Genomic DNA, 25,986 nt, shown 5'->3' with positions numbered 1-25,986 from the left:
GGATCCGGGACACAGAGTGTACAGACAAGTGTGAACCAGAGCCGGGCTGGGCTGGGGGAAGGGTCCGGGGCAGGAGAACCTGTGCAAGCAGAGTCCAAGGGAGCCCCTTTTCCCCCCGCCCCGCTGGAGGCAGGGGGCGGCACCGATGGGGGGAGGGACTGTGGGAGGGGCTCGGAGGTAGGGGGCGGGGCGGACTGGGGAGCCCTGGAAACAAGAGGAGGGGTCGATGGGGAGGGGGCGGTGAAGGCAAGGGGAGGGACCGATTGAGGGGGGCCCTCGGGAAGCAGGGGGAGGGGCCGATCGGCGGAGGTGGGGAGGGAGGGACCGCGTCCTCTGCGGACTCGGCTGTGAGGGAGCCTCTTGGGGTTTGGGGGAATCCCGGGGCCCCTGCGCAGGCGCCCCCTCCCCCCGAAGAGCCCGCCTCCGCGGCCCTGCCCCTTGCGGGGCCAGCCGCCGGCAGCTTCCTCCCCGGATACCGGGGAGGGGGCGCCGCCCCCCGGAGCCGCCGCGCCCGGATCTACGTCGCGCCCCGGCCCCGGCCCTCCCCAGGCCCGGCCCCGCCATGCCCGGCTCGGCGGCTCCCCGCGCCCCAGCCGCTGTCCCCCGCAGCCCCCGCCCCCAGTGCACGGGGGCTGCAGGCCGGCCCTAGCGGGCGGCCGGGCACTGGGGACGCCGGGGTCTGGGAGCCGGGAGCTGCGGCGGGAGGAGGAGGAGGAGGGAGAGGAGAAGGAGGAGGAGGACAGGAGGAGGAGAGGAGAAGGAGGAGGAAGAGGAGGAGGAGGAGGAGGGCAGCAGGCTCCGGTGGCGGCAGCGGGATGCAGGGCAGTGGCGGGGCCGCCCCCCCAGGGAGCCCAGGGCCCCCGCGGCCCCCAAGGCCCGGCCGATTCTCCTGCCACATCGAGGGGGCCCAACCCAGGCCTGGTGAGTGAGCCGGGCAACAGGGGAGCGCCGGGGCCGGGCTGGGTGGGCCCCCGGAGGGGCGGCTGAGCAGGTGGCCGGACGGTGGAGAATGGAACCGCGCTGGGGAGCGGGAGGAGGGGCGGGGGTCCGGGCAGGCGGGCACACAGTAGGACAGGTGGGTAAGCGGGCAGGGTGGGGGTGGGGGCCCTGCGCTGCGCTCTGCTCCGTCTCTCTCCCTCCCCCAGGTTACCCCTAGATACTCTGAGGCCCTTGGGGACCTAACCCCAACTCCTTCATTTTCCAGGGGAAGAAACTGAGGCCCCTGGGGACGCCTGTTGCCATAGGGTTTGGTCTCTGCCAGTCATTGGGGTTTGGATCCCAGGGAAAGAAAACTTTCAGGACCCAGGGAGAGCCAGAGCAGGGGGACACCCAAACCCGGCTGCACTTTTCCTGAAAAAGAGCTGGAGATTTGAGTGGACCACAAGTGCAATGAGCTCAGCAGCCCAAAAAGCAACTCCTTTTAAGCTGCTCTGATACAGAGCCAGGGTCTGGCAGCAACAGGGAGGGGCGCGCTCCCCACGGCCTTTGCCCTGGCTCAGCCACAGCCAGACGGTCGTTCAGCTGGGGGCCCCCGTTGACAATGTGTCTCCTGGACTGGGGGCCAGGCCGCGCCACAAGCAGCGCTCCTAAGTCTCAAAAGGACCGTGCCGAGGGAGGGGGGCCAGTTAAGAACCCTGGCCTGCTCGGGACTGGCATGGGGGAAGGGGGGAACGATGGAGACACCAGTTGAGGCTGCGAGCCTTCTGAATGGTGAGGGCCGGGGAGCTCAGCCCAGAGCGCAGCCCCCTCCCGGCCCCGGTGTGTCAAGGCCCTCGGGCCCCCTCTGTGAAGGGCTTTGAGCTGTACCGCCAGACATTCTGCCTTTCCCGGCTCAGAGAGCCCATGATCCAGGGGCCCCCATCAGAGCCCAGCCCGGCGTCCCTATCTCCGCCTCTCGTGCGGTGGACCAGAAGCCAAGGAGGCCCCTGGAAGCCAGAGCTCCCCCCAGCACTGGCCCTGCCCGGGCCCCGAGCCTGGTGAGAAAGCTGGTGAGGACTTTCCTTGAGGTAGCCTCAAAGGCCTGGCTGCCCGGGGGCACCAGCACAGCCTGGACCAGAGAGGTTGGCAAGGGGCGGGATGTGCCAACTTGGCCTGGCTCCCAGGGGCTCTTGCAGCGGGGCCAGCGTGAAGCTGGAGCCCTGAAGCGGCACCGAGCGCAGGCAGAGCTGGGGATGGAGAGCCCCTCAGCCCCTCAGGCCCCGTCAGCCCCCTGCCCAGAACCCTTATCTCTGAAGCGAAGGGCGGTGCTCGGGGGGGCTTCCGGGGCCCTCGCCAGTTCTAGGCCAGTGATCCTCACCCTGCCCGCTTCGGAGAGTCCTTGACCCTAAGGGCCTTCCCCACTTTGGGCTGCTTCAGTGTCCCTTGAGTTAGATGAAGTGGGACCAGATGAGGGAAACTGAGGAAGCCCTGAGACTCACTCTATCTTATTCTAACTTTCAACGGAGAAACCCTTCACAATACTCCCCTCCCTAGGAAGTATCCTCCTTCCCCTTGGGGGATTCTGGGTCGAAACACTTGCTCCCCCCAGGATGAAGCTCTTCTTGCTGGCAACCCCCAGGCATGGAAAAGGCCGCTCAAGGCCCCGGGGGTGCTGCCTAGTGAGTCTATAGGGAGGTGTAGAAGTCATCGAGTGGGGAAGGATCCCTTTGGCAGCAGCGGGGAGCTGGCTAGAGGGCCTGGGCCTGCTGGGGAGGGGCCTCAAAGGGCAAGCTCGGGCTCCAACTTGGCCCCTTGGAGATCAGAGGTAGATGGAGAGCTTGAAGGACCCTTAAATAAAGCTCCCCTTTTGTAGAAGAGGAGAAACTGAGGCACAGAGATGGGCCCTGCCTGGCCCAGGATGCACAACGATCCCTCCGAGGCCCGCAGGGTGCCACGGCACATCCCGTGCATGTCGATTTCTCCCCATTTTGCAGAGAAGGCGACTGAGGCCGAGATCAGTGCGAGTGGCCGGCCAGTCCTCTGAGCCAGAGAGGGGATGAGGGCCAGCCGGCGCTAACGTCCCCTAATGAGGACAACAGCCGCGCTGAGCGGGCGCCGGCTGCTAGGGAAGAGAGCCCGGATCTGGCTGCCGTCCTAGAGCGGGGCTGGCGCCTCCTTTGGCCAGACTCTGCAGGTCTCCCCCTCTCGAAGCCTCTGTGTGGAGGAAGAGGTGACTTGGCAGGGGAGACGATTTTCCCAGTTCTGGTGCATGGGGAAGAACCTTAGTTCCTCACTTTGGGCTGCTCCAGTTTCCCGTGAGTCAGATGAAGTGGGACCAGATGACAGATGAGAGAAACTGAGGAAGCCCTGAGACTCTCTCTTTATTCTACCTTTTCATGGAGACAACCTCCACCATTCCCTAGAAGGAATCCTCCTTCTCCTCAGGTGGGAGGGAGGGGAGGGAAGGGTATCTATATGTAAATACTTGCCCTCCCCCTAACAATGAAGCTCTTTTTGTCCGCAGCCCGTGAATGGAAAAGGTCACTCTAGAGGGCTGCCTTGTAGTTAGGGGTCCAGAGCTGATTTCCCCTCTGTGTGCCTCGGTTCCCCGGTCTGTCAGCTGTAGGGAGAAGGCTGGCTCCCTGGTAGAGGCAGGATGGAGAGGGGGGAGGAGGGAGTGAGAAAGGGCTTTGTTTCCTAGAGAAGGTGGTTATTGAGAGAGACTCGGGATGGCAAGAGGCCAGAAGGAAGGAGGGAGGCTTTCCATCTAAGGGGACCAAGACCCCTGAGGTAGGCCAGAGTCCGGCTTCGTGTCCAGGGACAGTTTGACTCCGCTGCCTAAAGGGCAGCTGGGGCCTAGTGGAGCCTACTAGAGCCATCTCTAGTATCCAGGATTCTAGAGGTACTAGGGAGCCAGAGGAACTTATTGAACAGGGGGTCACTTTGGTGGCAGTGGGGAGGTGGGAGGCCAAGGAGGAGGCTTGGATTGTGTAACTAAAGAGAAGGCTGTTGGCCTGGAAAGGTGGCGGAGTGACTGCGACGAGGCTCGGGGCACCCTTATGGTTGTGAGGGGGGAAACCAAGGCTGACTCAAGACCACAAAGCCAGCCTGAGGCAGAGCTGGGGCTACACTCGGCCTCCTCACCTTCCCATCTCCCAGCAGAGCTCCCGGTTCTACATCTTGGGGGAGACGGCAAGAGTCAAGCCCGGCCCTTGAGAATGGCCCTGGCACAAAGGCTGGGACACCCAATGGGCAGCGCCAGCCTTGCCACTTCAGGCCACCACAAACTACCAAATCCCATCCCTGCACACTCATTGGTTTGTTGGGTTCAAGAATTCAGGAAGTGATGAGACCACATTAATGGTCCCCCTCTGGAACACAAGGGAGTTGTGCTAGGTGAGGTCTAGGGTTCTGTTCAGTTGGAACAGTTCTTAAGTGCCTACTGGGCACCGGGAGGGACAGGGCATAAGCTGGGAGGGTGAGGCCTTGAGGAGGGAGAGCATTTCAGCCCCTGGGGGTGGGAGGTGGGGGTTGGGGAACAGCCTGGCAAGGGCCAGGAGACGGGAGGTGGAGTGTCAGGTTCGAGGAACGGCAAAGGAGCCAGTTTGGCCGGAAGGCTGAGTAATGTTGGAAAAGGCTGGAGAGAGGGCCAGATTGTGGCGGGCTTTCAGGCCCGGCGCGAGCAAGGAAAGGCTGGATTTGGGTCTCGAAGGGTCGTCCGATCGGAGCCGAGGGAGCCCGGGCACCGGGGAGCCCGGCAGGTGCGGGATCGGAGGCGGCGGAGAAGGGTCAGATGCCAGGGGCCGTCCAAGCCGGGCATGAGAGGAGATGAGCGTGCCCGCTCCGGGAAGGGCCGGGAGGGCCGGTCCTCTGCCTGAGCACTCGGGTCTGCCCCTATCTGGAAAGTAAATCAGACTCTCAGATTTCCCTCCTGGGGAGCCAGTCTCTGTCTGGGTCTGGGACTCCAATTACAGAAAGTAGAGGTGTGCAGGCCCAGTCTCCCCATGGAACGCTGGGGAGAGGGGAGAGCAGGGAGAGAGCCGGCGGGCTGCCAAGTCTGGCTGAGGCTCCTCACAGAGCCTCCAGGAAAAGGGACCCTGTACCTTTAAGTTCCCAAGGTCTGAGTCACCAGCCCCACTTTCCCTAATGCTTTAGACAGATGTGGAGCTGAAGTTGGCCAGATGTTTGCCTGGTGGGGCTGAGGGGCCCTGGCGGGGGAAGGAAACACCTGTCACTCGGGACCAGGGTTCAGGCCTTCACTCTCACCAGTGGCGGACAGACCCTCCTACCGGGGATGAAGCTCTGAGCTCACCTAACGTGGCCTCCGGCCCCACATGCTCACCCCAGGAGAATGGCTCGCTCCTCGGGGCGAAGGCAGAAGCTCCCAGAGGCACCATTCACTGCATCGGGGCGGGGACGGGGCTGGACACGCGTGTGCCTTTGGGTCTAGGGAGCCGCCGGCCCCCCTGGGGAAGGTCACTCCGGTTCCCCCTTGTTGCATGGGGTGAAAGGCTTCACTCCCCACCAGATCTGGGGTTGCCAAAACAGCATACGAGTAATTCACTTTGCCCTTCTAAATGAACCATGATTCCTACCTCTATCTCCAATAGCCGAAGACAACCCAAATATAACCAACCCTATTATTCGACTAGCCCTCGGGAGTATCTTCCCAAGGCTTCCTCCTCACAACGAACATCCCTCCTACCACAATAATTCCCATAACAATGCCCACCTTAACAAAAATCTCAGCCCTAATAGTAACTATTGTGGGCATCCTAATCGCAATTGAACTAAACATGCAGTCACCAAGCGAGGATGGAGTGGGTGCTTGGGCTTGTTCTGTCCGGCACCTCAGGGAGGTGACGCTGTGACATACAAACGAGGGAGGGCCGGGCAGGGTCTCCTGCCTCATTTTCCCCCTCAGAGCCATCTGGGGCCAATGGCTAGAGACATCAAGATGGCCCCAGATGCTTCAATAGGGCTGAGTTTGCCTGCCCCGTTCAGTGCCACTGAAGCAAGGGATCTGCTCTCTAGCTAAGTCTCAGACATCTAAAGAAATAAGTAAATGAAGGGATGCCGCAGGAAGGGAAGGTTTGCCCAAGTCAGTGCACCCGGTGACCTTGGCCAAGGACCTGTGGGCGGCCCATTCCAATCACACTGGTTTGGGTTTGAGGCCTGGTTCTGAAGAAAGAAACAAGCCCCCAGGCCCAGAGTCAGCCTTTGTCAGAGCAAATGAAAAAGCACCAAATCCCACTGTTGTTCCCCTCGAGGGCCCATCACAGGCCTAGGGAGAGGCCAGCTGGACCAGAACCCCCGGGGACTGGGCCTTCTCGAGCTGAGGAGGCTACCCTGGCTTGTGAGGCCGCAGAAGGCAGCAGGGCCCACTGGCTTCCACTCATGGCTTCCCAGCTGGTGTGAGCTGGGGCAAAGACAAGCAGAGGGCATTGGCTGGCCCAGGAAACTGAGCCTCGCTGAATTTTTTGACCAAGCCAGAAAAGAGAAGGCCCAAGTGGAGGACAGGCTGTGACCCCCTAGGGGAGGAGTCCTGTGGCACTCCCCTCCCTGCCCAAACCTCCCCTAGGCACCAGCTCGAGCTCCCCCAGTTTGGCAACAGGCACTAAGGGCAACTTGCTCCAGACTTTGGGGAGTCATGAGACCACGGCCCTCATCTCCAACGAGAAACTGAGCCCTGGGCTGCTCCCTACCCCCCCCCCCCACGCCTCCCCACTGCGGCCTGGGTTTTGAACACCTCTGTGTGTCCTTTAGCACAGTGGGGGCACAGAGTGAGTACCCACAAATGCTCCAGCTGCAGCCCACTGTCCTCTCTTCCTCCTCCCTTTCTCTTTCTCTCTCTGCCCCACCTCCTTCCCTCTCTGGTGGCCAGTTGGTGACCCAGACCACCTGCCACCACTGTCACATGTATGTTTCTCCGCCCTAGGGATCGCAGGAGGGCTTTGCTGAGTCCGGGGGCCATTAGGTTCAAACTTGCTTGCCCTCCATTTGCCTGTTGTTGGCCTTGAAGGTGGCAGGGAGGAGGGAGGGCCCTGATGTTACGGGGGCTGGCTTCTTCCCTTCACCAGCCGCCATGGGCGGCACACCTTCCTAGGCCCTCCTCCCCCCAGCGCACCTCAGAGTTAGGTCAGTAGTCTTCGGCCACCTGGCCCAGAATGCCTTTTTGTGGCCCGCCCACTTCTTGCCCTGGGCTATCGAATGAAGTGACCCGGGTAAAACGCCAGCCCGATGCCCAGCACAGTGGCTGCTAAACCTCGTGGCCTCCAGCTCTTGTCTCGGCTGCTGGCTCTCAGGGACTTCTCAAGGGGCGAAGTTGGGGGAAGTCGAGGCCTGAGTGTGGGTGACTGCCCCTGCACCCTCTCAGCCCAACGGCCTGTCTCTGTCCTGGTGCTCCAGGGTGCCTTTGGGGGCAGGGGAGCGCTTCTGTTTGAGGGGAGGTTATTTTATGCATTTCCATTGGCCAGACTGTACCCAATTGGCCTCGTTTGTTAAATGGGAGTAAAAACATCCCCTGTTTACTTGGCTGTCCGGGAAAGGCCAGAGATGGGAACCATGGGGGTTCAATCTCTCCAGTTTCCCCCATGAGGATGGTACAGTCATCCCCACATGCACTCGGCATCCTGAGTAATTGTGAAGGGCCTTCCGAAGCCCTTAGTACAACACATAGCATACAGCTGGCACTTAATAAATGCTAATTGATGGATAGTCAATTCTACATCTGAAAATTTTGCCAGCAGGATCAGAAACCAAGGCCCAAGAGCCCAAAGATGGCACTTCCAAGCAGCCCCAGCTTTCTTAAAGCCTTGGATTTTGTTCCACCATCTTACCAGCTCTTAGGGGCAGGGCATGGGATGGGGGAAGATATCACACACACACACACACACAGAGTCCCAGCTTGACCTCCTCAGGGTAGCAAAAGAATCTGGTGTACTGTTGGAGCTCCCACAGTGCATGGGGGCCCAGCCTCACCAGGCCAAAGGCTCTTGTACTAAAACATCTGCTTTCTGGAATTGGGGAATGACTCAACACTCCCTCAGTGGGCAAGGGAGGCCCTTGGCAGCTTCTGTGCTGAAACTCAACCCTTCTGCTCAAGAAACTGCCACAGCTCCCTCCTGCCTTGAGACCTGTTGCCTTCTTCCCTGCCATCTTTGTCTCCCGGGCCCTTTCCCCACCCCACCCCCTTCTCTCTTTCTCCCCAGAACAGGTCATCCCTCTCATTCCCAAAGCAGGCCTGCGGTTGACCACATCCCTCCATCCCAGACGTGGCTGACCCTGTCCCGTCCCACCCTGCCCCCCTTGGATAGGAGCTGAAATAGGGCACCCTGGGAGCTGAATCCCTGCCTGCTGCCCCTTAGCAGAGGACAGAAAGGGGGCAATGGAGTGAGTGGTGGGGCCCTTGCGATCCTCCTAGCAGCTCAGGCCCTTAGGATCCTGGTGCCCACTGGGCCGTGACCCTCATTCAACAGGAGACGGAGACCCCCCCATGGGGAAGGTGCCCCCGAGGCAGTTGGCGGTGGGCTGCGCTTGCTCATGAGCATAGCCTGTGCCTGCCCAGGTCTGTAGCTTGGCCCGGGCTCCATGGCACCCTCCCCACATTTGTGTTGTTCCCAGGGCTGCTCCCAGGGCCACGGCTATTGGTCAAGAGTCTCTCCTTGGAACCTGCCCCCCAGGGAAGGTCTGGAGATATCCCTGGTCTGAAACCCTCTCCTTCCAAGAGGGCCCCAGGGCCCAAGCCTCAGGGTGAGTGTGTTTGGGAGGTGGGGGGAGGTGAATGAGGAGGAAGAGAAGGAGTAATGAGGGGGAGTGGGGAGGGCTTCCCACAGGAGAGGGTCTGCCAAGTGCCCGTTCCAATTTGTCTTTCAGTGCCCCCCAAACCAGCCCACCTCCTGGGGTCTCGGCTGGCCCCCCTGCTGGAACCCATCCCTCCGCCTCCCTCCCGCCCGCTCCCTGCAGACCCCAGGCTGACCAGGGCGTTGCAGCCTCGGGCTGAGGCAGCTGGGGGAGGCTCAGCTGTGTCCTCCCTGATTGAGAGGTTTGAGAGGTGAGAGGGCACCGGGGCTGGAGAAGCAGGGGGGCAAGGGTGGGGCTTCGGAGGGATCGGGACAGGAAGTACTGGGGACTAGACTCAGGGCGTGATGTGGGAGCAGAAGCAGGAGGATTCTGACTCCGCTCTTGGCCGTGGGTCTTCCCCCCTCCAGAGAGCCCGCCATCCTGGCACCCGAGGCAGGGGGGTTTGTGCCCTCAGAGCTGACAGTGGGGCCAGACTCCAGAGAGGGCTCCCCGTGCCCCCTCCTGTCCGCTCCGGGGGAGAAAGTGCCCAACCGAGACAGCGGCATCGGAAGCATCAGCTCGCCCTCCGCCGGCGAGGAGACCTGCTTTTCCAACACCACCGGGGGTGGCGGTGGTGGCGGTGGTGGCGGCGAAGGGGGTGCTGAGGCCATGCCGGGGCCCCCCGGGGGCCCACTCCCTGTGGCTCCTCTGCAGCCCCCACAGGGCCCCCCAGAGGCAGATAGTGACCTGGATGAGGAAGAAGAGGAAGATGAAGATGAGGGGAGAGAGGGGCTGCCCAGGCCCAGAATGGAGAGGCAGGACTCTTCAGAGGTAGGCTGGGGAGCCCATAGGAAAACGCAGGCCAGGACAACGGGGCCCCTAGTCTGTGGCTCTCCAGCTGGGAGGCTGGGAGATTATGGACGGGGTTGCCCTCATGTCCCCCACCGGGTCCTCTCCACAGCTCACGGTTCAGCAGAAGGTGTTTCACATTGCCAACGAACTCCTGCAGACCGAAAAGGCTTATGTGTCACGCTTGCACCTCCTGGACCAGGTAGCGCCCCTCTAGCACTGCCCCCTGGGGGGCACCATCTGCTCCTGGGGCCCCCAGGCCTCCACCTCTCAGCAGAGGGAGCTCCTTAGGGAAATCTTGCCACCGCTGGCAGTCCTGCTTCAAACCCAAGGCCACAAAGCGAACCCCAAGGGAGCGCATCCCGATTCCAACCCTGACCCTTCCAAATGAAGCTAGCCCCCACTCCCCAAGAGCAAACCCCCAGCTTCCTTGGAATCACAGCTGTAGGCCCAGACCACTAATCACTCCACCAAAGGCCAAAGGCCAAGACCAACCCAGACTCCAGAGCCCTTTCTCCCTTGCCCCCATTGAGTTTCTAACACTAGCTCCAGCATCCTGCCGCCATCCCCATAATCTCCCCGCCTGAGCTGCCAGGTCACAGAGGGTGCTCCTCAACCCCTGGTACAGCTCCGCCTCTACCCCTCCAGGTGTTCTGTGCCCGGCTGTTAGAGGAGGCCCGAACCCGAAGTTCCTTCCCAGCTGACGTGGTCCATGGCATCTTCTCCAACATCTGCTCCATCTACTGTTTCCACCAGCAGTTTCTGCTGCCGGAGCTCGAGAAGCGCATGGAAGAGTGGTGAGGGTGGCCGCGTCGGGCACTAAGTTTCCGAAGGCTGCTCTGCATGGGCTCAGACGGCACAGCTCCTTCCCCGGCTTTGTCCCAAAGTCACTCCTTTGGCCTCAGTTCCTTCCTGTAGTGTTTGGGGGCGGGGGGGAGGCTTGGTGGGCTTCTAGTTTCCAGAATCAAGAGACCGAGGCGGACCAATTTGCTGATTAAGGCTAAGGCCAGTCCTCAAAAGGGGGAGGAGAAGGGGTGTCCCTAACCCTCTTCTTTCCTACCGCCCCCCACAAAGGGACCGATATCCTCGGATCGGGGACATCCTACAGAAGCTGGCACCATTCTTGAAGATGTATGGTGAGTACGTCAAGAACTTCGACAGGGCCGTGGAGCTGGTGAACACGTGGACGGAGCGCTCGGCCCCTTTCAAGGTCATCATCCATGAAGTGCAGGTGAGGGGATGGGGGGCCCCCTCCAAGGTTCTCAGTCCAGAGCTGCCACACCAGGGGGTCCTGACTGAGCCCAGCCTGGCCCCCTCTCCCCAGAAAGAGGAGGCCTGTGGGAACCTCACCCTGCAGCACCACATGCTGGAACCCGTGCAGCGCATTCCCCGCTATGAGCTGTTGCTGAAAGACTACCTGCTCAAGCTTCCTCACGGCTCCCCAGACAGCAAGGACGCAGAGAGTGAGTGTCCTGGCCGGGGGCGGGGGGTGCCGTGCAGGGCATTTCTCCTCAGAGAGAGCATTGGGTGCTGAGTGGCTACATGGATGGATTTCTGGAAGGAATGGATAGATGGATGGATGCGGGTGGGTGGATGGATGGGGGGTGGTGGAAGAGATTCAGGAGTCAGTTCCTACTCCAACTTCTTGGTGAAAGCATCTCTAGCCCCAGAGTGGTTCACCCCTATCTGAAGATCCTGTTTTGTGTCTCCCAGAATCCTTGGAATTGATCGCTACCGCAGCTGAGCACTCTAATGCCGCCATACGCAAGATGGTGAGGCTCCGTGGACCCCCTGGGCTGAGCTGGGAGGGGGGTAGGCGCATGTTCGGGGCCAAAGCCTCACCCTGGCCGGCCTGGCCCCTGCATCTCCCCAGGAGAGAATGCACAAACTCCTGAAGGTCTACGAGTTGCTGGGAGGGGAGGAGGACATCGTAAGTCCCGCAAACGAGCTCATCAAGGAGGGCCACATCCTCAAGCTGTCTGCCAAGAATGGAACCACTCAGGATCGGTACCTCATCCTGGTAAGGGTGGCAGGGCCCAGCAGGGGGTTGGGGTCCAAAGAAGTTCCACTCCTTCATTCCCTTCTTCCCCTACATGCTTCCTCTCTTCACCTCCCAGTTCAACGACCGCTTACTATACTGTGTCCCCAAGCTTCGACTCCTGGGCCAGAAGTTCAGTGTGCGAGCCTGCATTGATGTGGATGGCCTCGAGGTAGGTCCGGTAGGCCTCGGGATTGGGTTTGGTATCAGGGAGGCCACACAGATGGACGGTTAGACGGATGATTGATGGAGCCGGGGTGGAGTTACCTTGACGTTCTCCATGTCTTCCACCAGCTGAAGGAAAGTTCTAACCTGAACCTGCCCCGAACCTTCCTGGTGTCCGGGAAACAGCGTTCTTTGGAGCTGCAGGCCAGGTACTTCCTTACCCCGGGATGGGCAAGTCCACAACGGCTTCTCTCGCTCCCGATGGGAGAAGGGGCCAGCAAAGGCTTGGCTGCTCCTGGCCGGCCTTTCTCCATGAAGCAAATGGCTCCACTCCCCAAAGGTCTGCGTGGTCCCTCTCGTTTTGTGAGGCAGCTCAGGGGCGGCATGGACAAGTCCCCCGAGCCCAGCTCTCCCTCTCCAAGGAGAAGTTCCAGCCACCACGCTGGAGGCGGGCCTTGCTCTTTTTCCCTGTTCCATCTCCCCACCCCCCAGCAAAGCCGGGCACACTGAAGCCAGGTGGTTTAATGGCAAGAGAAGCGGCCTGGCCAGCGACCTCTACCTGCGCTGGGACTTTGCCTCATTTGGCAAGTGGGCAGATCGTCCCTCGCTCTTACTGCAATGAGCTTTTTCCTGTCTGTTTTTTTTTCAGGACTGAGGAAGAGAAGAAGGACTGGATTCAGGTAATGAGCTCCCTGGGCGGCTCTGGCTCTCAGCAGCTGGGTCCAAGCTTGGCCGAGCCCAGGCAACTGTCAGTCCTCAACAGCATTACAAAAACGGGAGAAATCAGATGGGAAAGGGGCAAGGGGAGGAAGGCCACAGGAAGCTGTCCAAGTCATGAGCCCTTCTTATAATTCCTGTCCTCCCCTCCCCCCCAACTCTCCTTGGCCACAAGCTAAACCAATGGGCACCATGTGCAGTCCCATCATTCTAGAGATGGGGAAATTGAGGCCTAGAGAGGTAGGTGTCGGGATCCCACAGCAGGTCACTGACAGGACCAAGGCAGGGACCTGGCTCCCCTGGCTTACAGCCTAGGGTGCTTTTTTTTCCTGCCCTGAAGTGCGTCCATTCCCAAAAATCCAGGCCCTGATCCCGGTTGTGCTTCCTCAGCTTCCTCTCTCTGCCTCCGGAGGCAGAGAGAGAAGGCGGGGAGCAGGGAGTGGGAGTGGCAGCTCAGTACCTATGAGAAAGAAGTCTCCTTCTGCATCCCCGCTCCCTTTCTGGGAGGATCTCTCCCCCCTGCCCTCTTACCTCTGAGTTCTAATCCCCCTTGCCAGGCCATCCACACCACCCTCATGAAGCACGAGCGCACCCTGGAGACCTTCAGACTGTTTAACTCAGCCCACCGAGAGGAGGATGAGACCCCCCCCAGCTCACCGGTAAGTGGAAGGGGAGACTTGCTGCTCTTCCGCCCAATCCCTCTCCTCTCCCTTTGTCCCAGGCCCACATAGACAACACATTGACCAAAGCCACCCAGTGAGTTCTTCCTAGGCTTGGGGTTGGCCCACAGTGACACAGGAGGAAGGCCCATGGTGGGGCAAGTCATGCTCAGGGGTCAGATTTGCAGCCTAGGAGATGGAGGCTGGAGTCATACTCCAGAGAGTCTCAAATGTCAGCCTCAGAACTCACATCTCTATTTGGTGAGACTTTGAGTAAAAGGCCGAGATGACAATGCAGGAGGGTCATGGTACATGAAGCGGAGAGCCCACTGGTGCTCTCACAGGGACTCACTGGGGCCGGGGTTCCCCCCAGAATGTGGACCTTGGGAAGCGGGCCCCAACACCCATCCGAGAGAAGGAGGTGACAATGTGCATGTGCTGCCAGGAGCCCTTCAACCCAATCACCAAACGGAGGCACCACTGTAAAGCCTGTGGCCACGTGAGTATAGGCCGGGCCTGCCGTGGCCCAGGATCCCCAACCTCCCCCCCCCCCAACTGCCAAGGCTGGCGCCCCCTAACCCTCTCGAACTTCTGGCTTCCCTCTTCTCACATTTCCTTTTTTCTTCCTTTCAAAGCCTGCCCTCTCCTAGGCTGTCCTCAACTTCCACCCCCACCCCCACATTGGCTTCCTTGAAGCAGGCTGAGGGTCCTGACCATTGGTCTCTCCCGGCCCACCTCCCAGGTGGTGTGCGGCAAGTGTTCAGAGTTCAGGGCCCGATTGGTCTACGACAACAACCGCTCCAATCGCGTGTGCCTGGATTGCTATACTGCCTTGCGTGGGGCCCAGGGACCTAGCCCGATCCCAGGGCAGAACACACCCCAACGGAGGCGCTCCATCCTAGAGGTGAGCCTTCTGTCCTTGGCCCTGAGGAAGGGGGCCAGCTGGGCCATTCCTACGGATTCCAACCCAGACCCCTAACCTTAACCCTGGCTTCCTTCCCGGCCTAGAAACAGGCATCTGTGGCTGCTGAGAACAGCCTCGTCTGCAGCTTCATGCACTACATGGAGAAAGGTGCCAAGGGCTGGCATAAGGCCTGGTTTGTGGTCCCTGAGAGTGAGCCCCTTGTCCTCTACATCTATGGAGCCCCTCAGGTGAGAATGTCTTCTCTCCCACTGCCCTCCCCTGACCCATTGCCTATCTTCCTTTTTCTGGGTAGTCCTAAGAAGTACACTTTACTCCATGGGGGTTGGGAGCTCTTCTTCCCCTGGACTGTCCGTTTCTCCCTCTAAGACTGGGGGGAAAGTGTTCCCCCTTTGTCAGCACCCACCTCTTTCTTACTTTTTGCCCTTCCTCTTCATCCTTCCTCTTTTCCCTCCGGTCTCTCGTATTCCCCTCTCTTCCTATCTTTTTTTTCTGCAGCCTAAGAGAATGGGGGTGGGGGAAGCATACAGGGGACACAGGTTGAATGCTTCCCAATGAGAGCTGGGCTTCCACTTAACCACAGAAAGGATAAAGAAACAAGGAATCATTAGGGGCAGCATGGGAAAACAGGCTTCAAGGGACAGGAACCTTATCTAGCAACTCCTTCGCACAATCTTGGACCGGAGGGAGGCTGGGGGTAGGGAAGGGGGGCTCCACCAAGACCATGGTCACAGATCTGATCTGTCCTGCCCAGGATGTGAAGGCCCAGCGCAGCCTGCCCCTTATTGGCTTTGAGGTGGGGGCCCCAGAGGCCAATGAGCACAAGGAGAGGCGCCACGTCTTCAAGATCACCCAAAGTCACCTGGCCTGGTACTTCAGCCCAGAGACAGAGGAACTTCAGAGGCGGTGGATGGATGTGTTGGCCCGAGCTGGGAGGGGGGATGAGCTCCAGGCGGGCCCCTCCATCCTCGAGTCCCGCGAGGAGGAGGAAGCAGCAGCAGCCTCTGCAATAGCAGCAGGCCCAGAGCCGGAAGCCCCTCTTTCCACATCCAAGCAGGGCCCCCAGGGCTGAGCACCCCTTGGCAAGCTGCTCGCCCCTTGTTACTTGAACTCCAGATCACGGCCACTTTTGATCCTCTTACGGGGTTCGCTCTTTTGACATTTTAGCCAAATGTGAGGGGTTTGTTTTTTGTAATTTCCAACCTCATGTTTTTCACTTGGGCAGGGTGGTAAGTAAAACAAGAGCTGCCCTCCCCATCCCCTACACCCCTGTGTAAAAGGCCTCAGCTGTGCTGTGACTTTGGGCAGGCTGCATGCCCCACGCCCGTTTCACCATTTGTAAAATGGGTGAGCTGGCTGACTCTCCAAGGTCCCCTCCAATTCTGCCATGTGGTGCTAAGTCCATACATCTGGGCTTTTCTCCTTCTCAAAATGTTCCCCTGGCTTTTACACTCTTAAGGTCTGAGGCCTCATCTCTCCAGGCCTCCATTTTGCCATCTATAAACTGGTGCTGGGGAGAACTAAACGGCTTTGAGAAAGTACGTTTCAGTCAGACCCTGGGCTCCCCAATCCCAGTCCCAGATGTGATGAGCACCGTCATCTTCCTTCCCATTTCTGGACCCGTTTCTCTCACGCAAGGGTTTGGAACCAATGGTTTCTAAGGTTCTGTCCTGCACTAACAGTCTCAGATCTGAATTCCCAGTTTTTCTCTGAGCCTCAATCCCTTCATCTATAACCCGATGGAGTCGGCTGGGCCAGGGACTCCAAAGTCTCTTCCAGATGATTTCGAGTTCTGGGACTTCCAAGTCCCTCCTTGTTCTCATTTTCATCTCCACAAAACTGAAGTGGGAGGAAAGCTTACCTTGAATAGCCCTTCCCTTTCCTCTCATGCAGCTGGGACTGGAAGGCATTTGAGCATCTCCTGTTTCCCGAGTGGCAGGACCACTACACCAGGCAACAGCGGGGCTTTTGGGGGACTAGCAAAAGGAGATAGTCTGATGTTTTGTTTTAATGGAAAAATACAGTTTTGGTTGCAGTTCCAAGGAAGCCCAATTACTGTGTGTTCATCTGTCTGAGGGGCCCAATTACCATGTGTTCATCTGTCTGAGGGAGGCCAGGAGCCTAGTAACCCAGAGCAGAACTGGAGACTAAAGGGAAGGCAGATGGAGAGGAGGGCCGTGGGTGTGGAAGTTCCAAAGCTGCAGATTGGGAGGGGGGGCTGGAGTTCCTAGAAATCGGAATCGCTCTCCCAGACAATGTGCTGTTGCCTGGAGAGCTTGGAGCCTCCTCCTTGGAGGCCTTCCAAACCTGGAAGACCAGTTCTCAAACAAATCAGAAAGCGTTTCTCAGGTACCGTGTGCTAAGTACGGAGGATACAAAGAAAGCCCTCTTCCAGCTGGGTTCCCAGCAACCCCACAAAACCCAATTAGCAGCTAGAGCCACATAAAGCCTCGAACTTGCTAAGATCGTGACTGAGCACCCAGCCTGGTAATACGAGAAAGGGCAGCTTGGAGGTTCTGGACAGAGGCTAACGTGAGGAGAGGATTCCAAGCATAGGGGACCAATGGGAAAGAATTGGGGGGCAGGGACAGGGAGGAGGGGCTCAAAGGCCAGGCTGAGCAGTTTGGAGTTGATTGTAGAAGGAAGAGGGAATCACTGAATTGGAGTACAGGTGGGACAATAACCCAAGCCCCGGAAGGATTAATTGGGCAACTGTGTGGAGGATAGAGTGGACAAGGAAGAAACAAGTTTTCAAGTTACTTTAGTTGAGGTGACAGTTGACTAGGGAGAGGAAGGGAATGAAATTAGGGTGGAGATTATGTGAGGGAAAAGAAATCTCTGCTTCTTGAGTGGGGACTAGAGGTGGCCCTTCTATTACATCACTCAGCACTCTTTCTAGCGGACTAATTCGGGAGCAGGTGTTATGGGGTGGGGTGGGAGTAGAAGGAGGGAAAACAGGGATGAACAAAGGCTGGGAAAACTCCATGCTTCATTTCTTCGTGTCCCCATTCCCCTCTCCTTCCCCCAGCTTCTGAGAAGCAGAACAAAGTCAATGTCTATCCCTCCCATCTCGGGAAGTCATTTTTGTCCTCGTTTTACAAATAAGGAAACAGGCCCAGAGACCAGGTGATTTTCCAAAGAACACCTGACACTGGTAAATGTCAGAACCAGACAAGCAATACTCTTGAGGAGAGATTCTGCACGGACTGGGGGCCCCTCTGGGTGCTCTAGGCCAGTTTCACAGCTGTGCAAGGAATGTCCCGGATCGAGCGAAAGGCTCAGGAGATGCTCTTCTCTGAGAGGTCCCGGAACACATGTGGAAGGCCAGGCCTAGCCCACTGGGAAAAAGTTAGGCTCTCACTTCTTTTTCCTTCGGATGACAATCCAACCATCTTCTGCAGCTTCAGGCCCAACAGTAGTCAGGCTAGTGGTAGCTGATGGACCAGCCTGGGAACCATAAGGCAGGGCAGGAGACTCCCTACTTTCAGTCACCTAGAGGAAAACAAAGGACAGAGGCTTATGAGACTCTCGAATAAGCCGGCAACCACCTGTGTACACTGCTAACATGCCAAAAGACCGCTCCCTTCTGGAGATTCTGTGGGGAAAAATGACATTGTGAAGAGGAGGAAGCCTAGAACACAAAAGTCAGATGCTTTAGGCCCACAGGTGCTATTTCTACTCAAACTGAGGAGAGAAGGGGAGAGAAACAAACCTAGGGAAGTAAGCAGCTTCAAATTTTGGTACCATGGCTTATAAACAGGTACGGTAGATGGTAGGTGGCAGGCTCCCAACCAGCCCTAAAATATAGCTAACAAGGACTGCTCTAATTAAACTAGGTAAGAGTGCTGCATAATGGATTGGAAAACCACTTTAAACTCAAAAAGGAGCAAAAAGCCCTCCATCCACACAGCTCTATGAAGACAACTGGAGGACAAATAGCAACGGAAAGCTATGTCTTCACCAAAAATAAGTTCGCAGAAGGAACCACGGATAGGAGCTAGGTCCCCACTTGTCAAGAAAGAAAGGCACAAAGTTGGGGTCATGAGCAAGAGGGATCCTGATAGGAGGCCAAGTCACTGAACACAGGACTGCTATATACATCATCCATCCAGTGAGTTGGGAGGGAGGGAGAAGCAAGAGAAGAAAGGGGGAAAAGAATGGAAGAAAAGGGAGGTGCAGCCAAGTGAGCTCTGGATAGAGACAGGATAGCCTGAGGGTAGAAAAAAAACTGCAGTATTTATGAAGATTTTCCGGGGGGGGGGGGAGAAATACTGCAAGAAAACATTTGGATACAGAACAGCAAAGCACTGTGGGAACAGAATGTGGTCTCTCTGCTAAAGGAGAAAAGGCCTCAGAGGCTTGGCCCAGGGTACCACCTGCTACTATCAGCTAAACATCTTCAAAGCAAAGCAGCTCCAGTTTGGGAACTTGTTTTGGTAATCATTTCCACTAAAAGAGGAAATTATGAAAGAAACTACTGTTATGGATTTTATTTTAACCTAGAGGGATAAACTGATTCAAGTAAAAATGATGAAAACCAAATGACCGTTCCCTCCTAGAGCTTGCTGGGTGGGCCCAACAGGTGTGTCCCCCCTCCACCCCCCACCTTCCAGGAGAACAGATTCCAAGGATTGAGGGTGGGGGAGGGGGGAATAATTTAAACTAAAATAATATTCGGGAAATTTGCTTCTTAGAGATGGGACTCGGCTCTGATGAAGAAAAATCTCTAAAGAGACTGATGTTAAGGACCAAGAAACTCTTAAGAAATAAGAGATGACAACATCAAGGGCAAGGAAAAGAAAGGAAAACACAAAAACACACAAGGTGCCAAGTGGCCAAGAAAGCTAATAATGAGTTGAAATTGCCAAGAGTCAGAGAGGAGAGAAAATTAAGAGTGAAATGGGAGGGGATGGGGGTGGGAGACGATTGTGGGGTGAAGAGAAAGCCAAACCAAGATTCAGGCATGTGATGGGGCCACAATAAGGGCGTGAACAAGCGTTTATTAAGGGCCTACTGTGCACCAAGCACTAAGCTAAACAACTTTTGCAATTATCTTGTTTGATCCTCACAACCACTCAGTGAAGTAGGTGCTATTATCAGTATCCCTATGTTTTACATTTGAGGAAAGTGAGTCAGGCAGAGGTTAAGAATGACTTGTCCAGCTAGTGTCTCAGACTGGGATTTAAACTCGGGTCTTACTGATGTTCTTTCTGATCAGAGCTAAGTCTAAAAATTGATGACATAAGACCAGACCTGTGCTGAGCCATGGAGGACAATGAACTGGTGACTGCGAGCAGGTCCTGTACGATGGAAGAAGCACCAGGAGACTCGAGAAGGTCCAACTTTCTAAAGATGCTAAGAAATGAAGTGCATGAACAAATCAATGGGTTTGAGCTCAATTCCTGGCAAAATTCTAGAACTTCTTCAAAGGGTTATCAAGATTACTAAAAATCTAGAGGAGGAAACAGTGATCAGAAAGAGTCTTGGTAGAGGCAGAGCCTTGATGGCAGAGCTCTACCTCACCAACTCTTCCACAAAGATCCAGAAAATGCCCGAAATTGAGTCCAGACCAAGTAAACCAAGAAAATACAAATCACAGCAAGTCATTTTTCCAGATCAGCCTATGGAGACAGATATTTCTGTAGACACTGCAGATAGGGGTCTTGCCAGGAGTGCCTCAGAGCTTTCCAAGGCAGGGACTGAAAAAGAATCAATGCTGTGCACCAGACCCAAAGAGAAGGAACTGACCTCCTGAAGGGATGCAGGAACAAGTGCCAACTGGTAGCTTTGTTGTGTACTACTCAATTCCAGGTCATAAATGCAGAATGGCATGAGGAGAACTAGGCCTAGGAGGGCATTCCAGGATTTAAGAGTGGCCCTGGGCCCTTGCCTGCATCCTGGGAAAGAAGCAAGTACAGAAGTGAGCTGTGGCTGTGCGGGTGATGACTCCCAGGTACAGTCTAAGGCCTACAGGGGAATAATCAGGACAGAAACACCAGACCAAACGCAAGCCTGTAGTTCTGTCCCTCAGAACCCACAGAGGTTTCCATCAGGCTGACTGCTAGAATTCATCGACAATTGCTTAGACGTACCAAGTCAAGAACTTATACAACTCAAAGCAAGGAGGGCAGTGAAACGTTTTGTTTCAATCAATCCTCTGTGGGAATACTAAAATCTTATGGATTCTGGGCCTGAGTTGTACCTAAGGGCCTGGAATAACAACACTCAATAACTCAAGAAAGCAGCAGTAGAAACTTAGGACAGTCCGGGCTGACTTTCTTACAGATGTTTACAGAGCCCAACCTTAACATAAAAAAACAAACTAGCCTCATTGCTTTTCTGCTGGGGTTAAGTCAATGAATAGATCATGGAAATAATGCATGTAGTTTCCTGAGATTTCCTGAAAGCGTTTGACTGAGGACTATTCTTACAGAAGAGATGGAGAAATGCTCGTTAGATGACAGGATAGCCTAGGTGGGTTTGGATCCGGTTTAATGAATACATTCAAAAAGCAATCATCGATAACCCTCTCATAAGCAAGAAATGTAGCAGATAGAGCTTTGGACAAGAATCAGGAAGGTCAAAGTTCACATGCCACTTCAGACACTTACTAGCTACCTTAATGACCATGGGCAAGTCATAACCTCTCATCCTCAGTTTCCTTACATATAAAATTGGGAATAGTAATGGCACTGACTTCACCAGGGAATTGTGCTTTCTTCATACACCTTAAGCCTTCAAGCAAAATGTTAACTATAGTTAGTTCTAGTCAACTAGTCAATGCTCTTTCGAGCACTCGGGGAATTTACTTTTGCACTGACGCTGGCGAAATGTGTTTCTCTACAATCTGTTTCCATCAGAGGTCCACAGCTCACGCACAACCAGATTAAAGCACAACTTGAGAAAATGTTCAACCAGTAAAAAATACAATTTATTGCAACTGATATTAATTTGTACGTTTTCTTAATCTGTGGCAGATTCATTTCTAGATTCAGTCCTTGGTAGTACTGGTTGGTCTATGAACTGGAAGGATCCTTAGAAATCATTTACTCTAACCCCTTATTTAACAGAAAAGAAAACCCAGCACCAGGGAATTGTACAGATGACAGAGTTGGGAGGGAGTCCGGATCAAAAAGATCTCGGTAGCATAGAATGCCGGAGTCCAGAGTCACTTGGAAATGGCAGTTATTTTATAATCAGGTTGAGGAGAGATCTCCTACTTGTGGCCTAGCCAACCCAACCCCTCTCCTCCTCACCTCCATCTCTTCAGCTCCCTCATCTATTCTTCCCTCCTTGTCTGAGACGGCGTCTTTGGTCTGGTCGACTGCCTGGACCTCCGTAGCCATAGTTGTGGCTGTGGCTCTGACTTCCAATTGTTTCTGGCCCAGCTGACTGATGAACTGTCTCAGCAAAGTCTCCTCACCTCTCTGGCAGTATCTGAACATAGTCTGGAGCTGCTGGCTCACCTGGTAGACCCCACCCCCACCACAAGTATTCTTTTTGAATCCTTATTTAAGATCAGAGGACGGAAGAGAGAGAAAGGGAAGAAGTTTTGATATTTTTGAGTTAGGAAGGAAGGCTTCCTAAGCAGCCTGTGAAGTTAAACTGGGTTTGAATCCCAGCTCCAAGGTCTGTTAGGTCTGAATGTGGGCTGGGGGGAAGGGGAGATGGCAATCAGGGAATATGCTGGAAGGGATGGCCTAGGCCTCTAAGGCTGAACAAAGGGGATTTTACTTGAATCACTTTAATGAGGACGGAATGGAAACGGGGAGATCTGAACAATTTTGATGAGAGTCGAGAGGCCAGGCTCGGTTACCCTAACATCCGGGGAAGGCAAGAGGGAGCTGGGCCTCAGCGCCAGAATCATCTGGTGACTTGGGGGGAGCTGACCTGCGGCAGGCTTCCATCTTCTATCAGAGTATCAAATTCGGTGCTCATGATGTCCGACAGGAAGTCCTCCACCTCCTCCTGCTCCAGGTCGGCTGGGAAGGGATCGATCCCAGGCAAAGGCCCCAGTTAGGCTCTGCCCAGGCCTCCGGCCACTCGGGGATCCTGCCCCCTCCCCGTACTCGACTCACCGTTCAGTAAGAAATAGTCCTCGACCACTCGCCCTAGCCACAGGGCCTTCTCGCGGCTGTGAACTCCCCCGAAGCTGTTCTCCACCGCAATCTGCGAGAGCAGAGACTGCGAATTCCCGCAGGGAGATGGGGTGGGAGGCTCCCCTCCCCCCAGCTTCCGGACCCCTCAGGCTCACTCTCTCCCCCCCGCCCACTTCCGGGCCCCTCACGCTCGCTCGCTCCCTCCCTCCTCCCGGCTCGGAGCCGCCTCACTCGGTCAGTCTGGGGCAGGAGGATGCTCAAAGTTTCCTTCCCTCTCCGTCGCCCTCACCTGCAGCGCCGGCCAGGCCTCCAGCACCGCCCGAACACCGACTCCGAATAAAGCCCGCGCCTGTTCCGCGGACGCCGCCATCTCCTACCTCGCCGCCTCAGCCACTCACAAGAGCACGGGGAGGCACCTGCATAACACGCACGCGTAGGGCTGGTGGCGAAGGCCAGCCAATCCCGACCCGGCTCCGCCCCCTGCGTCTGCGCGCGCACGCGAAGCTAGCCCTAGGCCGTCGTTTTCCTTCGGGATCGAGGCTACGGCTCCTCCCCATCCCATCTGACCCGACCCGACCTGACCCGATCCCATTCGACCCTCCCAGTCCGTTTTATTTTTTTTTTCCGGCCGTCTTGACGTTCTCTCCTTTTTTTACAGTCAGTCAATAAAAGCATTAAGTGCCTACTACGTGCCGGGCACTATACTAAATACACGCTGGGGAGATCAAGAAGGGCAAAAGCCAGTCCCAGCCCTCAAGGAACTCCCAGTCTGATGGGGAAGGCAACTCCAGGCAAGAGCAAGGGGGGAGAAGGGGGGGGTGGGTGGGTAAATCAACTGGGGGGATGGGGGGGGGCGGATCGGGAAAGGCTTCCGGCAAAGCATCCGCGCCCCGGCTCCAGAAAGGAGGCCGCCTGCCCATCCTCCAACTCTTCTCTTTCTGCTCGGCTTTCCACGCTGGGCTCTTTTGGGGCTCATTCCACCTCCCTTTGCTCTGCTCGCTCCGCTTCCATGCCTTCCTCGGGGAATCTCGCCCTCCCCCCCGCCCCCGACACTGTCCTCCATTACTTCATATCTAGACTATTGTAATAGGTTTTGGAGAATCTGCGGACCTCGGGTCTCTCCCCACTCCAGTTCGTCTTCGATTCAGTTGTCAACTCGATCTTCCCAAAGTACAGCTCTGACTGTGTTACCTGCCCCCTCCCCACTCAAAAAATAAACGCCAATGGCTCCCTATTTCCTCCAGGATCAAAGACAAACTAATTTCTGGCTTTCCAGCCTTTCATAAGCTGCTGCTCCCTCCTTCCTTTCAAGTGTTCTTACGCCTGCCTCTCTTCCATCCAGGGCCATCTTCCTCCTGGCAGTTCCTCAAACAAGAGCTTCTACCTCTCTTGCTTTGGACGTTTTCTCCAGCTGGCCCCCTGCCTGTGGAATACTCTCCTCATTTCTACCCGGCTAAAATCTCCTTTTCTTCAGGAAACCTCTCCCCACCCCTTCTAATTCTAGGGTCTTCCCTCTCTTAATTATTTTCAATTTCTCTTGTACCTTGTTTGTTCATCTCCCCCATTAGGACAGTGCCTGCACATAGTAGGCACTTAATATTTACCGATCAATTGATGGATTTTTGTCTTTCTGTGCCCTTCCCCCCAGTCCCTCTGTGACTACTTCTCTCTGTCCCTAACTCTTTGTATTTGTCCTTTCCATCATTCCCTCTATCCGTCTCTTTAAATTAGGGCCTATTTTGCCCCCCAGTGATTACCTGCCAGCCTTATCTCATGCATGGCAGATACCCACAATAGAAAGCCCAGAATATTAATCGGACTGCTGCATCTTCTGCATGCTTCTTAAACTTTTTCCATTCAAAAGCCCTTTTCACGTGAGATTTTTTAAAGCATCCACAGGTATACAAATCAAACATTTACTGATAATAAATCATAAATTTGAAACCCCACCATTGATTTACACAAGCCCATAGGGGCTCATGACCCATAACTTGGGAAGCTTTGCTTTAGAATCTAGACCCATTCGAGGGAATTCAAAGGGCTTAATTCAGCAATTTAGATCAGGGATGAGAAACTGGCACTAGCCACGAGGCTAGAACTATGTGGGCTGTCGGTCAAGCTGTCTTGAGAATGAGAGACCTCCCTGGGACACCTGCAGGAAAACCAGAACAAACCAGAGGGAATATGCAGCCAGGCCTAATTGCTTCCCTCCAGTTGTTTGGTTTTACATTCCACAATTAACTGCCAAGTCCTCCCCCCTCTCCCAGACAATGATGTTAGATCCCAAAACTCAGAAGGTAAAAACACTGGGCAAGTCCAGCTTCCCCACTAATTCCCACCTTGGGAGACCCAGTCCCTGAGACGTGAGCAAAAACTGACAGGCACCTCCCTGGCAGAGATGGGCTCACACTTTTCGAAAAGGGACAAGGTGCGGTGTTATCTAGGGGGTGCACACCATTTCCCCCCTGGAAATAGATTGGAGATTGCCAGTCCATCTGAGGTAACTTCACAGAATTCCCTGAGATATATTCTCATTTCAGTAACACGTGTCATTTGGGGGCTCCTGATCTTTTTTGTTCCCTCTAAAGTGACCACAGATTTACCCTCAAATCACTCATTTGAAGAATTGTCTGCTGCCAAAAATAGGCATTCAAAAGGCAGGAAACCTTGACAGATTCTTTTTATTTGGCATCACTGAAAGCTTCCCTCCTGTGTCTTCTGGTGATCTGATCTTCTGTGGGAATCTCTCTCTCCATCTTTTCTTTCTTTTCCTATCACACTCCGTGTATTTGTCGGTCTAGACCTGTTTATCTTTCTCCATCTCTGTTGTATCTATGGGTATTTTTTTAATCTATGTGTATCTCAATCTCTTCCTCCTTCCCTCTGTTAGACTTAGTGTACCTTTCTATTCATTTCTATCTCTGCCTCTGATACTTTCCTTCCCTTTCTCCTCCCTTCCTCCCTTATCTTTTCTCCCTACCCCACACCCTCTCTCTGTTCTGTTTGTGTGTCTCTGTGTTCCTGTAGGTGGGTAGGTATGCATCTCTCTTTCCACTTCTGGTCTCTCTTTCTATCAATGTCATTAAATAGACATTTAACCCTCCCCATCCCCATCCCCCCTTCCCTCTATATAAGGATAAGGGAAGAAGTATATATATATATATATATATATATATATATATATATATATATATTGCCTATTATAAGTGAGGCACTGTGTTAAATACTTTTTACAAATATCTCATTTGGTCGAAATACACAGAATATAGAAATACATGCATAAGTGCCCTGTGCCCAACTGGTATTGTCTCTCTCCAAGCCTCAATTTCTCCCTTGGAAAGTCCCTCCTGACTTTGTGATTTTTAAGCTGCTGCTTCTCAGGGGGCTTAAGTATCATCTCCTCCCAAATGATGGGGTCAGACTAGAGAATTGGTCACTTTCAGCTCTGGAACTTGGCCCATCATCTATGTTTTACTGGGGATGTGGACCTGGGCCTCTACCCATCCGGTGATCCGTTTTCCCTCTTTCTGTCAAATGAAGATGTAATTTCATGATTTCTAAGATTTCTTCTATCTTGAAAATCTGGCAAATTTGCTTTGTTCCAGGAAAGATAAACTGATTACATCTACTGGAGTGTCACACTGTCAGATGTAAGGACAATTACTTTGGCTGCAGCTTGAAAGATAGACTGGAGGCAGTGATGCAAGCAAGGAAGTGAACTAGGAAGGTGAGTAGAGAGAAAGGATTGGATGGGGGAGATGTAATGAGATAGAAGAGGCAAAATTTGGCAACTGATTGAATATGTGGGGTGAAGAAGGGTGAGGATTCAATGAAGAT

At 55.2% G+C, this 25,986-nt stretch overlaps 2 protein-coding genes across 5 annotated transcripts; one reads left to right on the top strand and one right to left on the bottom strand.

Annotated features, from left to right (window-relative positions):
- The first annotated feature begins 312 nt into the window (after positions 1–312).
- On the top strand, positions 313–15,991 carry FGD1 (FYVE, RhoGEF and PH domain containing 1). Its single transcript, XM_031944294.1, has 18 exons — positions 313–921; positions 8,542–8,670; positions 8,794–8,971; positions 9,129–9,531; positions 9,662–9,751; positions 10,198–10,346; positions 10,624–10,780; positions 10,874–11,012; positions 11,263–11,321; positions 11,423–11,569; positions 11,667–11,759; positions 11,882–11,961; positions 12,402–12,432; positions 13,027–13,128; positions 13,502–13,627; positions 13,871–14,032; positions 14,137–14,280; positions 14,805–15,991. The coding sequence occupies exons 1-18, from the start codon at positions 816–818 to the stop codon at positions 15,120–15,122; spliced, it is 2,613 nt and encodes an 870-aa protein (XP_031800154.1). The 5' UTR covers positions 313–815; the 3' UTR covers positions 15,123–15,991.
- An 801-nt stretch (positions 15,992–16,792) lies between these two features.
- On the bottom strand, positions 16,793–22,581 carry TSR2 (TSR2 ribosome maturation factor). 4 transcript variants are annotated; one of them, XR_004230453.1, is made up of 7 exons: positions 22,439–22,581; positions 22,129–22,219; positions 21,941–22,032; positions 21,307–21,516; positions 19,799–19,947; positions 19,304–19,405; positions 17,458–17,542 (listed from the first exon to the last, which is right to left on the bottom strand). XR_004230453.1 is itself a non-coding variant. In XM_031944295.1 (5 exons), the coding sequence occupies exons 1-5, from the start codon at positions 22,517–22,519 to the stop codon at positions 17,408–17,410; spliced, it is 609 nt and encodes a 202-aa protein (XP_031800155.1). In that variant the 5' UTR covers positions 22,520–22,577; the 3' UTR covers positions 16,793–17,407. The 4 variants fall into 4 exon arrangements, 2 of the variants coding, with proteins under 2 accessions (XP_031800155.1, XP_031800156.1); XR_004230452.1 differs by having other exon boundaries at positions 17,375–17,542; positions 19,304–19,947; XM_031944295.1 differs by lacking the exons at positions 19,304–19,405; positions 19,799–19,947 and having other exon boundaries at positions 16,793–17,542; positions 22,439–22,577.
- Between the last annotated feature and the right edge of the window lie 3,405 nt (positions 22,582–25,986).

The sequence above is a fragment of the Sarcophilus harrisii genome, chromosome X (genome assembly GCF_902635505.1).
Source record: "Sarcophilus harrisii chromosome X, mSarHar1.11, whole genome shotgun sequence".
NCBI classification, from domain to species: Eukaryota; Metazoa; Chordata; class Mammalia; order Dasyuromorphia; family Dasyuridae; genus Sarcophilus; species Sarcophilus harrisii.
Note: the sequence above shows the minus strand (reverse complement) of the source record. Positions and strands in the feature narration are given on the sequence as shown.